The sequence below is a fragment of the Dendrobium catenatum genome, unplaced genomic scaffold, assembly GCF_001605985.2.
Source record: "Dendrobium catenatum unplaced genomic scaffold, ASM160598v2 fragScaff_scaffold_665, whole genome shotgun sequence".
Classification (NCBI taxonomy): Eukaryota; Viridiplantae; Streptophyta; class Magnoliopsida; order Asparagales; family Orchidaceae; genus Dendrobium; species Dendrobium catenatum.
In genome coordinates this window covers 989,407-1,002,268 of record NW_021319127.1, presented here as the reverse complement: position 1 = coordinate 1,002,268, position 12,862 = coordinate 989,407, and the positions used below count along the sequence as shown (strand labels likewise).

The window sequence follows — 12,862 nt, the reverse complement described above, 5'->3', positions numbered from 1 at the left end:
TCTATTAATTTCTACAACATTATCCTTCAAACTCTTATTTATAGTCACACCTACATTTCTAGTATAAACCTTAAACTATCAATCTCCTTAGCATTCTGTCCAACTCATTTAGTTTTGTAAATGCATAGAATATTTATCTTTCTATTAATCACAATATCTATTAATTCAAATAATTTGCCGGTAAGATAACTTATATTATAAGTTCATATCCTAATTCTAATTTCATAAACTAGCTTATTTGCCTACATCCATTCGTGAAGTGAGAATCCTTGCTTTTTTAACACTTTACCTGGGCGTCCGTGCAGCGGCCCTTGCACACTTCTCATTATAGCCACCTAAATAACTTAGGCCAACTAAGTCGTCATTAGCTCAAAGCCGTCGTCGACAACCGACCTAATCTCCATGTTCATGAATCCCATCTCCTTAGGGCCTTCATGCACCTCACAATCAATCCACATAGCCGTCGTTGAATCCATCATCTCCTAGTTCACAATCAAACAAACAACCCCTACTTGGTTTCTTCTACATATTCTCTTTCTCTCAGCTACCTCCCTCTCTTTCACTCTAACATAGAGAGAGAGAGAGAGAGAGAGAGAGAGAGATGTAGGTTACAGAGAGGGAGGTAAAAAGAAGGAAAAAATAGAAAAGAGAAGAATTTAAACAAAAAAATATAATTTTAAAAAATGTTTTTTTTTGTCCCTCTGATTTTCTTGTCACAACATCATCATTGCTTTGCACAAAAGGATAATTTTAAAATCTTAAAATAAAATAATTTTGTGCATTCTTCCAAACTCGAAGGAAAATTTTGTGAAATGCACAAAATCCAAATTCGACGAAGAAATTTATGAAATAAGTACTCGTGCGCATTGTTCCAACGCAATGGGGAAATTTGCAAAATAAGTACTTTTGGATGTTGTTTCAATGTGGTGCGATGGGGAAAGTCATGCTTTTTCTTATGCATGTGATGAATACTCCATGCACTTTTTTAAGCGTATTAAAGTAAAAGACCCTTGGTCGTAGTGTCGCATGACACCGACCTTATCGCTTCTTTATAAGCATGGTGAGCAAATCTAGCACTCCCTGTAGATGCCCCCTACGCAGAGGGGATGCCAAGAAGCATGTTAAAACTCGAAATTTTCGAACGCGTGACAAGTAAAACTAATGCATGTTTTATAGCTGATTAGTGAAATTCATGAGCGAAGCTTATGGGATATTAGTAGGAGATTCCGGAACGTTTATCACCGGAAGCATCGGAGATTGACGGTTACGATTAGGAGCCTATATTTTTGATATATTTCATGTATTAACTCATTTTATTTCAAGTTGGATGTTTGTACCCTTGATTATGTTTTGTTTTGAGTTGTAGCCCTGAGTGCATTTCAGTCGATTCTTTTCTTTTCTCTTTGAGGCCCATATATAAGGCCCTTAGTCTTGTATTAGGTTTAATGCTTGATTAATAAAAATATTTCTGATTTTTTTCTTGAGAGCTTGTGAGTTCTTGAGTGGTGAAGTCCCAAGGTGTGGGCAAAAGCAACACCCACCCGTCATTGGAAGTGTCCCTGGCTCGTGGTTCGACCCCTTCCCTTGCTTTAAAACCATCGGCCACCTCTTCTCCTAAGCTTCAAACCATCGACCACCCCCTTTCCCCACTAAGCTGCCGGCCCAAACCCGGCCACATCACCTTACCCCTCTCATAGCAGCCGGCCACACCTCTTTGGTCCTCTTGATGATCATTTCAATCATCATTATTACATGCCTAAATTAGCTTAAATAATTTGAGAAAGGTTTTAATTCAATTTGAAATTCAAATTTGAATTTAAATACTTTCCTAAATTAATCAAGCTAAATTAGGAAAGTTCTTAAAATTAAGTCTAATTTAATTTCTTTATATTTTTTTCTAAATTGGATTAAGGAATTAAGAAACTTTAAATTCCCTCACAATTCCTCTCTTTCCCCCAAGTATGCCACCAGCCCCTTAACCCTCTCCCCCTCTCTTTCTATTTCCATTATTCCACCTTTGGGATTTGAAATCCAAATTTCAAAATTCAAAACCCCTTTCCACTTTTAACTAAAATCTGAAATTAATTTTAGGTTTTATTTGCTTTGTCATATTCCAAACCCTAAACCTAAACTTCACAAACTCCTCCCCTCCCTTGGCCGACCTACTCTCCTTCTTCCTTCCCCTTGGATTTTCTTGCCGACTTTCTTACTAGTGCATGGCCAATCTTGAGCGTGACCACGGATTCGTCTACAACTCGCAAAGTTTAGTAGATATTCTTCAATCCCCTTTCTTCGACCTCAATTTGGAAGTTGACGGCTCCGTCGAAGATTACGCCAATCATATCCTATTCATCTACCCTTCGGACATTGGCGAATCATCGGACATCCACCCGCATCTCTTCCTCTGGCTAACCTTCCGTGGCTCAAGACACTTAGCGTCCTATCACTTTTGGTGGCATCGTTTGGATTGCTGAGAATCTCTTTCAACTAAAACCTTTCAAAGAGCGTGAGTGGGGGGGAACTTAAGATGGCTTTTTCTAAATATTAAGTGGTGGATTTAAAGTTTATAGCATTTATGGTTATGTTTATGGTTGAAGTTATTTTAAGTTCCTGAGATTCTACTATGTAACCAATTGCCATAACAATATTGATATTCTTAAATTCCTAAAATCACATATGGTGAAACATTAGCTTATTACGCTTATACCAAGTTTTTATAAATTTCTAAGAAATTCCTAATTTGTTTCACATCAGAAGCTCATGCCGTGGGAGGGGGGGTGGCCTCATGCATGCATGTATTAACATGTGGGATAAATTTAAAAGTACATGTGACCGTCTTTCTTGACTGGCAGATAAAGACTAAGTTATAAATAAGCATTCAAAGACCAAAAAGTTTTTTTTTTCTTGGCTAATGGCATTGAAGACTAAGACTATAGTGTTTCATGACATCAATCATATACGTGTTTCTTAGCGCAATGAAAAGTTCTAACATGTCTAATGAAGCCCTTTATGCATAGAAGGCATCAGGATACTACCAAAATTTTTATTAATAGTGGACCCAAACAGAACTTAAAAAGAATTTGTTTAGCACAAAATTGATTGTGTGTGTATATTAAAACTCAAAAAATAAATTAATCAAAATAAGATCTAAGTTGCAAAAATGAAAAAATAAAATTGACCTAAAACAAGACTTACAAGGGACACATGGGGAACTTAAAAGCTTGCCAACGGGCGCAAAACAAGATCTCCCCGTAACCTCTAAAACACTCGCAAATATGAAAAATCTAAGAGAACACACCCTCTAATCTGAACTCTAGATGAAAATGAGCCAAAGAGAAGGACCCGATTTATAGCATGAAAATTAATCATTTGTGGGGCCCACCAAAAATCCAATCACATAAAAATGAAGAAAGTACGCATGTGTAAAATATGACAATATGCCATTTCGGGGGGCTTGCATCCAAATTCTTTATGCACGTACAAGTGGACAAAAATGTGAGCAATAATAAACTTAAATATGAATGATAATTAACTTAAAATATGAAATTATGGATATAACCTCACGATAGCACATTTATGTGAAAGATTGGAACGTCGGACCTTTACAAATCTCCAATAGTTATTTAACCTATCTAAACAAAATAAATGAACAAACTAGCTTTAAATCATGGTTGTATGAGTGCCCTAGGCAACATATATGCTAGCTACTAAAGAAAAGGAACTCATGCCCATCGTGAACATGTTGTACATCTGTGAGTGCATATATTGAAAAGAAATAAGATAATACACTACCGCACATTATGGGTTGCACGACTACTTCAATAAAGTGTGCATGATGAATCAAATTACCAAAAGAGAAGTTTATCTACATATTCCCTATACGTATAATACAAGTGTCCCTAAGACATACAAATACACTGCACAAGCGCACTAAGAAGAGTACAAGCGTTCAAGTAAGCCAACACACTACATAAGTGCATCAGCATTGTGCAAGTGTACTACAAAATACACAAGTGCATTGAGCGTATGCACCGTGGAACATGCAAAAATATTCTGCAAGTGCATCAAAAAGGGGGAAAATGCAATGAAACTTTGCAATCAATTTTTAAATTGAAATCTACATTGGAAATGAAATTCTTCTCTATTCATTGGCGCTCACTTCAAATATGAAAATGTGACATCAAAAAATTCAACTAGAAAATAATAATTGATTTTTTTTAACTTCTCACTTTGAATAGCATGCAAATATGCTAAGCAAATATATACAATAACATTACGTGAATTCATCGAAAAATGTGTCAACATAATCAAAGTATGCAGATCTGTCATACAAGCACATCAAAAAGCATACAAGTGCATCATGCAAATGCATTGAAAAGGGCACACATTATTTAAAAAGAAACTTAAAATTTCCTCATTTGCTTCGACAAATATGTTAAGATTAAATTCACCGTATGAGAATGTTGTGCGGGTTCCAATCCTCCTCCTTTAAGTTCATGTTAGGCCTTAACTATCTTTTGCAATAAAAATTCATTAAAAAATACAAACTCTCGGATTTGACACTCATGCAAGTGCTCATAAAGTTGATATCGACCCGATGCTCGTTGGAGGATAAATGGAGGTAATAAAGCTTGAATAACATAATAAAAAAAGAAAGTTGCACAGTTGAATATGAACTTAAATATCAAGTCCATTCTCCTCAAAAGGACTGAAGTTGATGAGATTTAAGTTAACAAGCAAATGTAGGGCCTAGAAATTTACCAAGTCATTTGATTTTAATGTTTATATTAGGCCATCTAGGCCTCTAGGAGAAAGTTCATTACAAACAAATACGAACTCTCGAGCTTAATGTCCTCATAAAGATTCATAAAGCTTATATGCGACTTGGGAAAAGGACCAAAATGGTCTCTTGACTCTTTATGAAAGACCAAACTAATCTCTGACTATTTTAAAGGAACATTTTGATCCCTCAACTCTTTAAAGAGGAATTAAAATAGTCCCACCATGGGTCTATTTTGGTTCCTCTTTAAAAACTTGAGGGACCAAAATGGTCCTTAAATATAGTTGGGATCATTTTTGTCCTTCATACAGAGTTAAATAACTATTTTAATCATTTTCTCTATGCGACTCTGATCCTCTCTCGGCAAGTGAACAGAATTGACAGGGTTAAAACAAAAAAGCAAAATTATTTAAACCCCACTGATGGTCGTGTTAACAGAAAATCTCAAATAGATGAGACCACTTAATTTATAAAAATATCCTCAAATTTCAATGTTACTTTTTGGGGCCTAAATTTTAATAAAGTTGCAAATTTAATATCTATCAAAATTTAAATATTTAAAGTGGCTTTAATAACAAAAGAAAGCTTAAAACTAAGTCTATTCACCATTCGCAATAGTTTATCAAATTCGATAAATTTGATAATAACCTCCCCTCATAAAGAGAAAATATCTAATCGAGAATATCACAAAGATTCATTCTAAAATAATCTCTCACCAGTAAGGATGTAACACATGTCCTCTAACTGGTTATTTTTCTGTCAAATAGCACAGATAAAAAATTATAATCAGGGCCCTCTAACCAAATAATTATCGCAAAATGACACCATTATATTACGGGCATGATCATAGCCCATATATTCTCCAATGACTCCAAATTCTTGAGTAATGAATCATAAGGTATACTTGATACGGCACAAAACTCTTTGTTAGCCCATATTGACTCGAATTCTCCTCTTATGCAAACATCCACCCAATGTTTACAATATACCCTTGAATGAAGCAACTCATGATTGTCAACAAGAGTCCTTCAGTCAAGTTGGGTCAACAATCTCCTCTAACTAAGTAAATTAGAGAACGTGATGGCCCACCACGACATAACCAAAGGATCTTAATCGGGTTCATTACATTCCCCCCAACATCTGCTTTAAGAATACGATGATGAATTTCAAACATAAAAATTTTAATTTCAAACCCTAAAAAATGTGGATACCATACCTCGGGTATTTAGATCATATGTAATAAACAGCATTAATCGAAAGTTCCTCTTATTAGCAGGAGAGGTAATTAACCATTGAAGGAAATTTCAAACCAGACAATAAAGTCCTCGCAATATGAGGATGAAATCTTTAGGAAGTGTTTTATCTTAAAACTAACCCTTCTTAAGAAAATTTTACCTGAAACATTCATTCGCTAAAACTCCCACAAAAAAAGGCATAGAGAGGCCGAGGTATTAATTTTTGCAGCTCATACCTCCATAGTCATTTGTAAAAGAATAAATTCAACTCATAAAGAGCAAAAGACTTATCAAGCGTATTGATAAGAGTTATTCTCAAACCATCCCGTCAAAAAGGATGTGAAAATGGTTTTGCCGTGAAAAGGCACTATTAAATTATGATAACGGCCATAACCTACAAGTTCCCAAAGGCTAATAAATTCTGGAGTAATGAATCATATAATATACTTAATAGGGTAAAAGCCCTTTGTTAACTAAAGTTGACTCAAATTTATCCCCTTAGATAACTATACATCTCAATTCTATAAGGTACATTTCCATGAAGCAACTTATGGCTGTCAATAAAAATACTTTAGTTATGTTAGGTCGACTACTTCCTCCGACTAAGTAGACTAAAAACTATAACAATTTTGTTTTAAGCTGATGAAATCATGATATCTTGACTAGGTTTGTCGTCCAGATATGGCAGTATTTTACCCGCCCATGCGTTTAAGTTCAAAATGGTAAGTTTCAAATCCAATACTAAATTTGCTGCTACTATGTGCTCGATATAGAATGTTTGTCGAACAATTAATCTTGATTGAAAACTCTCTCATAACCAAAAAGGGTCATTAACCACAGATGTTTATGCCTATGAAAAATCTAAAATCATATCATAAAGTCCTTGCAAAAAAAGAAAACCTCTAGATAGTATTTTATTTTCAATCTAATTTGTCTTCTAAAAATTTGACCTGAAACATCTCTTAAAACTCTCTTAGGCAAAGACCGAGGTGCAAATTTTTAGAACCCACTGAGAATATTTTACATGATCGAACAAAATAAATTTGTCCTAAAGCCAAATTGTAATGATACAATATTCAAAGTGAGCAGACAATCACTTTAGTTTTATTAGATCTTTTTAAGTGTGCAATAATTGCGTTTCAAAGTTCTCTTACCATGTTCAATTTAGGTGTCATCAAGGTCTAATGAGATTGTGAAGTGCTTGATTTAGACACTAGTTATAGATGTTTAAATTTTGTCACAATTTTGACTCAAGGGATAAAATGTTAAGAAGTAACTCAATATTTTTTATAAGATATGCAAACCCAATGGCAGGTGCACTTAGGTTTTTGATAAGGGCATATCAGTGCCTTTTATTGTAAACAATATTTCGTAACTATTGTGTCCTCTCCCATGAATATAGACTTTGTTCAAGCCAACCCACATAAATTTTTATGTGTCTCTTTGTCTATACTTTTATTTATTGTATGTCTTTTTCTTTTTTGGTGCATTATATTTACTTCTGGAGGTGCTCTCACATTGGCATAGAAGTTCCATTGCTACGTTAAGGCAGAAAAAACTGACCTGGTTAAAATGTTGTTGCAACTTCTCATTTGTAAAATTGATACAGAATTGTTCAAAACTGTCCACATTAAAATGCACAAAACAATGGTAAGAGAATTACAATTTAAAACTTACAAATGAGATGTTTGCAAATCTCTATGATAAATTACCTGTTGCACTTAAAACTCTCAAAACCATAAATATCAAGGACTCCAATCAGAGACTTTGAATTTGGATCCTGCCCAATAGAAACATTGATCTTTTCCACTAACCTGTTGATGTATCACCGGTTATACTTGCATCACCTTTATAAATTTTATAGCTCTGCTCCTTACATGGTACAATGCCATGGAAAGAATTAATAACAGTCTATACTTGTTCTTACCAATCGAACAGGCGACAATATAAAGTCTTTGCCAAACCATCCCTACTGACAATTGCAGAAGCCGGGTCGAGAGTTCTCGTGATAATTTCTTCTGGTGTCACCATCACGCGCCTAATAAGTGCATCTTCCAGTCCCTGAACATCACACCTGCAACGAAAAACAGATTACAAGCAGTTGGCATTTTTAACACTGAAAATCACCACAACAACAACATCAAGACGTTATCCCGTGGGATCAGCTAAAATTAAATCAGAAGTTAAAAAATAAAATAAACTTACATCAGAAGTTCAGACGCTGTCTTAAGATGAAACCTAGACTTTTCATCCTTGATGACAGAAGAATCTATTTCCTCTCCTTTTGCAAAATCAATATTGCCTATATGAAGAATAGCAGCTACAACTCTGAATATTGCTTCCTGAAGAAAGCAATTTAAGTAATTCTCGTGAACTGATAAATAGGAGATATAATAATATTGAAGAAAACTTGGGACACAATTTTTTAAAAAATATCAAGTATTCTAAGAATAAATAATTAAACCAACCTGTTCGCTCTCACTGATTCCAACTATATCCATAGCCCTTATTGTAGCAAGATATTCAAGAGAATCATCAACTCCATCCAATTCATAACAATCAGACTGATTTAGATAGTGAAATGATTGTGGATTTCCCAACTTGTATTTATCTTTTACCTGCAAATTACATGGAATATTTTTTAAAAACAAGATTTTTGCACAAGGAATAAACAATATAATGAATAGGAAATATAAAATAGTAAAACAAAGTTGTAAAAGAGCCTTTGCTTAAGCACCTCTTGAGGAGCTGCACAAAGAAGGTAAAAGCAGTGGTAATTCCTTTCCGGAGTGTTAATTTGGCAAACACGTGATCTTTCAAGCAAGTAGGTCCTTATAGCAGCACCTGATATCCTTCCACTCTTGTCAAACTGTATTTCAACGAACTTGCCAAAGCGACTTCATTGTATGCCATCAATAAAATCAGGTGGTTATAGCTAGTGGGATATAAAAAAATTCATTGAGGACAGCTAAGGAAAGAAATTATCAAGCATATATAAAACCTAATAAAATGTCAAATTTTACACCTTCAGATACGATACTCCATGGATGCCACTGAACATAAACGCCTAAGTGAAAAAACAACAACTTATAATACCTACCTTGAGTTATTATTTCTAACAGTTTTTGCATTCCCAAATGCTTCAAGGACGGGGTTGGACTGGAAGTAACAAAAAGAACGCATAAAATTTATGTCAAAGAAATAAGGTACTTGCAAGATAAATGGAAGAAAAAAGGTGGTTTTCAAGAATTTTTAATGCATTATTAAGAAGAACATGGGATTTTTACTTACTTCCAAAACTTGTTGTTCAACCGTTCTCCCTTCTATTCCAGAGCGACCACCCAAATAAGCAAGGTATCTCATAAGCATCTTTGTTGTTTCCGTTTTACCAGCGCCACTTTCACCACTGACCAAAATGGAATTGCTCCTTCCTTCATTAATCATTGCCCTATATTCTTGCAGCAAAGCATACATCAACAGTTATTGTAAAAGACACTTGCTGTAGTGATACACAAATCAAGAAGAATTGCCTGTAAATTTAAAATTAAAAAAAAAAAAGAATAACCTGTAAGCAACATCTGCAACTGCGAAAACATGGGGGCTTAGCTCTCCAAATCCTGCACCTTTATACTGCCCCATCATGTGGGTGTCATAAAGATGTGGCAACCTTTGAAAAGGGTTTACTGCAATTAAGATATTGCCAGTATATGTCTGAAAGCTCAAAATTAAAATGTCAGTATCACAAAACCTTTCTTGTATCCTAGATAATACTAACACAGAACATAGAAAAAGATAGATATTTTACATAAATCTCATTGAGTTCATATCTTGCGGCAAGATTTTGAAGCACACCAGGTTCATGCAAATATGATAATCGTGTCATATCATCCACTCCTCCAGGCGGAGCTTCTGTATCCTTGGGAAATACCTTTGATACATTTGCAACAACCTAAACAGAAGTATTAAGAAAAAAATAATTATAGATTCAGATAAATAGCCAAATTCTAGAAAATATCAACAACAATAATAAGCCACTGTCCCACAACGTGGGGTCAGCTACATGAATTCTTTTTTCTCCACTATGTCCAATTAAGAGTGAAATTCTCATGTAAATCTAATAAAAAAAAATATCATTTTTAATATTTCTAACCAAGTCCTTTTAGGTCTAACTCTACCTTTCTTAGCATAGGTCAAATCTAATACATCTACTATCTTAGTGGGTTATCGGAAGAACGTTTTATGTCTTTTATGTGACCATACCATCTAAGGCAGCTCTCTCTAATCTTATCTGACACGAGCAATTCCAACCTTTTCACGTATATACTCATTCCACATTTTATCTCCGAGTCTAAAACCACTCATCCACATAAGCATCCACATATCTACAACACTTAACTTAATTTTATGGTTCTCTTTTAATGGCCAACGTTCAGAGCCATAGAGCGTTGCAAGTCTCACCACCATCTTATAAAATTTTCCCTTAAGTTTGAGGAATACTTTTCTATCACAAAACAAGCCCATTGCATTCCTCCACTTCAACCACCCAACTTGAATTCTACTAATAGTATCCCCATCTATTTCACCATCGCTATGAATATCATATCTGAGATATCTAAAACATGCACTCTTTCTAATGACTTGATCACCCAATATCACAATCCCACCATTAGATTTATTACTACTAAAATTACACTCCATACATTTAGTTTTAGATCTACTCAAATAAAAACCTTTAGACTCTAAGGTTGACCTTCATAATTCAAATTTTCTTTCAACTCCCTCTCTAAACTAATCAACAAGAAGAATATCATCAATGCATTTCTAGTGCTGACATAATCAATCTGAAACCAACATGAGTATTCAATTAATAAAAGTATAAGAATGACAATGGGGTTGAGCATATTTTGTGAGAGCAAACAAATATGATATTCCAAATTTTGAAGTTCAATATCCATAAGGCATAAGAGCATATTTGTTCTAGGATAAACAGGTTAACAAGATAAAAACAAAGAAAAGAAAATGACAGAGAACCCATGAAATTGAAAAAAAAAAAAACAGAAATGTAATGAGGTAAAAACAACTTCAGCAACTAACTAAGCCCCATGAGAACTATGGAAAGATTCTTAATAAAACATAAAAGATAATGATTGTAATTGGAAAACGTACCATTTTTCCCTTTATTGTGCGCACGTGGATTTCATTGCCCTTTATCTGGACAACCTCCCCATCAATCCAAGCCAAAACTGGATCTTCGACCCATACATGAGTACCAACAACGATGTTGCCTGGAGTTGCCTGCAAACACATATAGTTGATTAATATATCATTTAATGGAATTTTTGAAATGTGCAGAAGACATCCTTCATAATATAATCATTGTTACTTAGTTTTTAAAATTTACAGCATTATTACATTCCTGAATACTTTCTAAGCATAACTATGAAAGACCTATAAATTTTGTAATTAATTTAATAGCACTATAATCACTATTAAGCATTTAAATGATAGCACCATGAGCATTTTGTTACAATGCCGGCCCAGGAGGGGCCGGCTGAACCGGTCCAACAAGGACCGGTTCACTGTTATAGCCGGCAGCACAAGCTTGGGCGGAACCAGGGGGGCGGAAGCCCTAATGAGGCCCATTACTTAATTAAATAGTGTTTATGAGGGAAAATTTGAATGGAGGGCTGTTTTAGGGATTTTGTAAGCTTCCTTTAGCTTTAATTAGTCTTATGTAGGCTAGGATTTGGGTATCTTGAGATTTACCGAATTTTGGGATCTAGGTTTTGTTTTGTGTGGGCTCTAGGCTTTGCTAGAGATTTGGAGAGTATTTCTTCCTCTCGAACTGAAGAAATTTGCATCTTGCTTTGTTTTTCTTGTGGATTGAATCAAAGTATTTCCCTTGTGTTTCTTCTCCAATCTACTAAATTTTCTGCATGGTTCTTGCTGATTTCTCCTTGAAATCAGCCCTATTTCTCGCTGTTTTTGCCAATTCTTGCTAGGTTTGCTAGCGAACTAAAGTATTGCCCTTAGGGTTGCTTGCGAACACAAGTACTTCCTATCACATTTTTAGTACAAATCCATGATGACAATCATCATCATTAACCTAATCCCATCTACTTTGGGTTGGTTTAACAAATCATTATTTTTCATTCTTAAACCTATTCTCCAAAGTCCTTTTGAACAACTTGAATCATAGGGCTAATCATTTTCTTTTCAAATCATTTGATACTAATTTTATCTACACGTCAATTGTGAGCAATTTCTACCCGTCATTGTACATGTCCCACCACCTAAATCTATTTCTATCTTATCTTCAATAGTTGGTAGGTTAATCTCCTATTTAATATAATTATTCCTTTCTAATATTAACACACATCCTTATCACAACCCGAGATTATTGGGATAAGATTGATGGTGATGAGTATTGTCAAACATCCCTCTTGACATTCTCATTTTTCACCATAAACAACTTATCAATGATTTCTTAACAACTCATGATGCGGACATCGGCACGAAAATCTGGCGCATCTATCACAGGAGGCGTCGTAAATCGACGGCTCTGATTTAAGTTGTCATTTATGAATTATTTTCTGCATTTTAATTTCTATTTTATGCTATTTCCTATTTTACCCCTAGGTTAATTTATTTGAGTGTTGTGGCCCAAGGGGCAATTTTGTAATTTTTTTTATTTTCTCATGTTGTGGCCTATATATAGGGCCTTTAGCTATTGTAATAGGATGGTTAATGGATATGAAAATTTTGTGTTCCACACTTGTGTTCTTAGGAGAGAACGAGAGTGAGATTCCTATGGGAAGGAATCGAAGTTGTCACCAGCCGCAGGATG

At 34.7% G+C, this 12,862-nt stretch overlaps 1 protein-coding gene across 2 annotated transcripts in view; it reads right to left on the bottom strand.

Annotated features, from left to right (window-relative positions):
* LOC110111306 (myosin-17) overlaps positions 1-12,862 on the bottom strand; it is a 35,990-nt gene that overhangs the window by 15,457 nt on the left and 7,671 nt on the right. Inside the window, exons 2-12 of one of the 2 annotated variants that reach the window (XM_020843112.2) lie at positions 11,182-11,310; positions 9,821-9,964; positions 9,581-9,726; positions 9,307-9,463; positions 9,116-9,174; positions 8,753-8,912; positions 8,484-8,633; positions 8,221-8,357; positions 7,943-8,089; positions 7,728-7,829; positions 7,579-7,636 (exon numbers count right to left, since the gene is read on the bottom strand). In XM_020843112.2, the coding sequence (XP_020698771.1) occupies positions 7,579-7,636; positions 7,728-7,829; positions 7,943-8,089; positions 8,221-8,357; positions 8,484-8,633; positions 8,753-8,912; positions 9,116-9,174; positions 9,307-9,463; positions 9,581-9,726; positions 9,821-9,964; positions 11,182-11,310 (1,389 nt within the window). Of the gene's footprint in view, positions 1-7,578; positions 7,637-7,727; positions 7,830-7,942; positions 8,090-8,220; positions 8,358-8,483; positions 8,634-8,752; positions 8,913-9,115; positions 9,175-9,306; positions 9,464-9,580; positions 9,727-9,820; positions 9,965-11,181; positions 11,323-12,862 lie in introns of those variants that run through there. The other variant, XM_020843111.2, reaches the window with a different exon arrangement.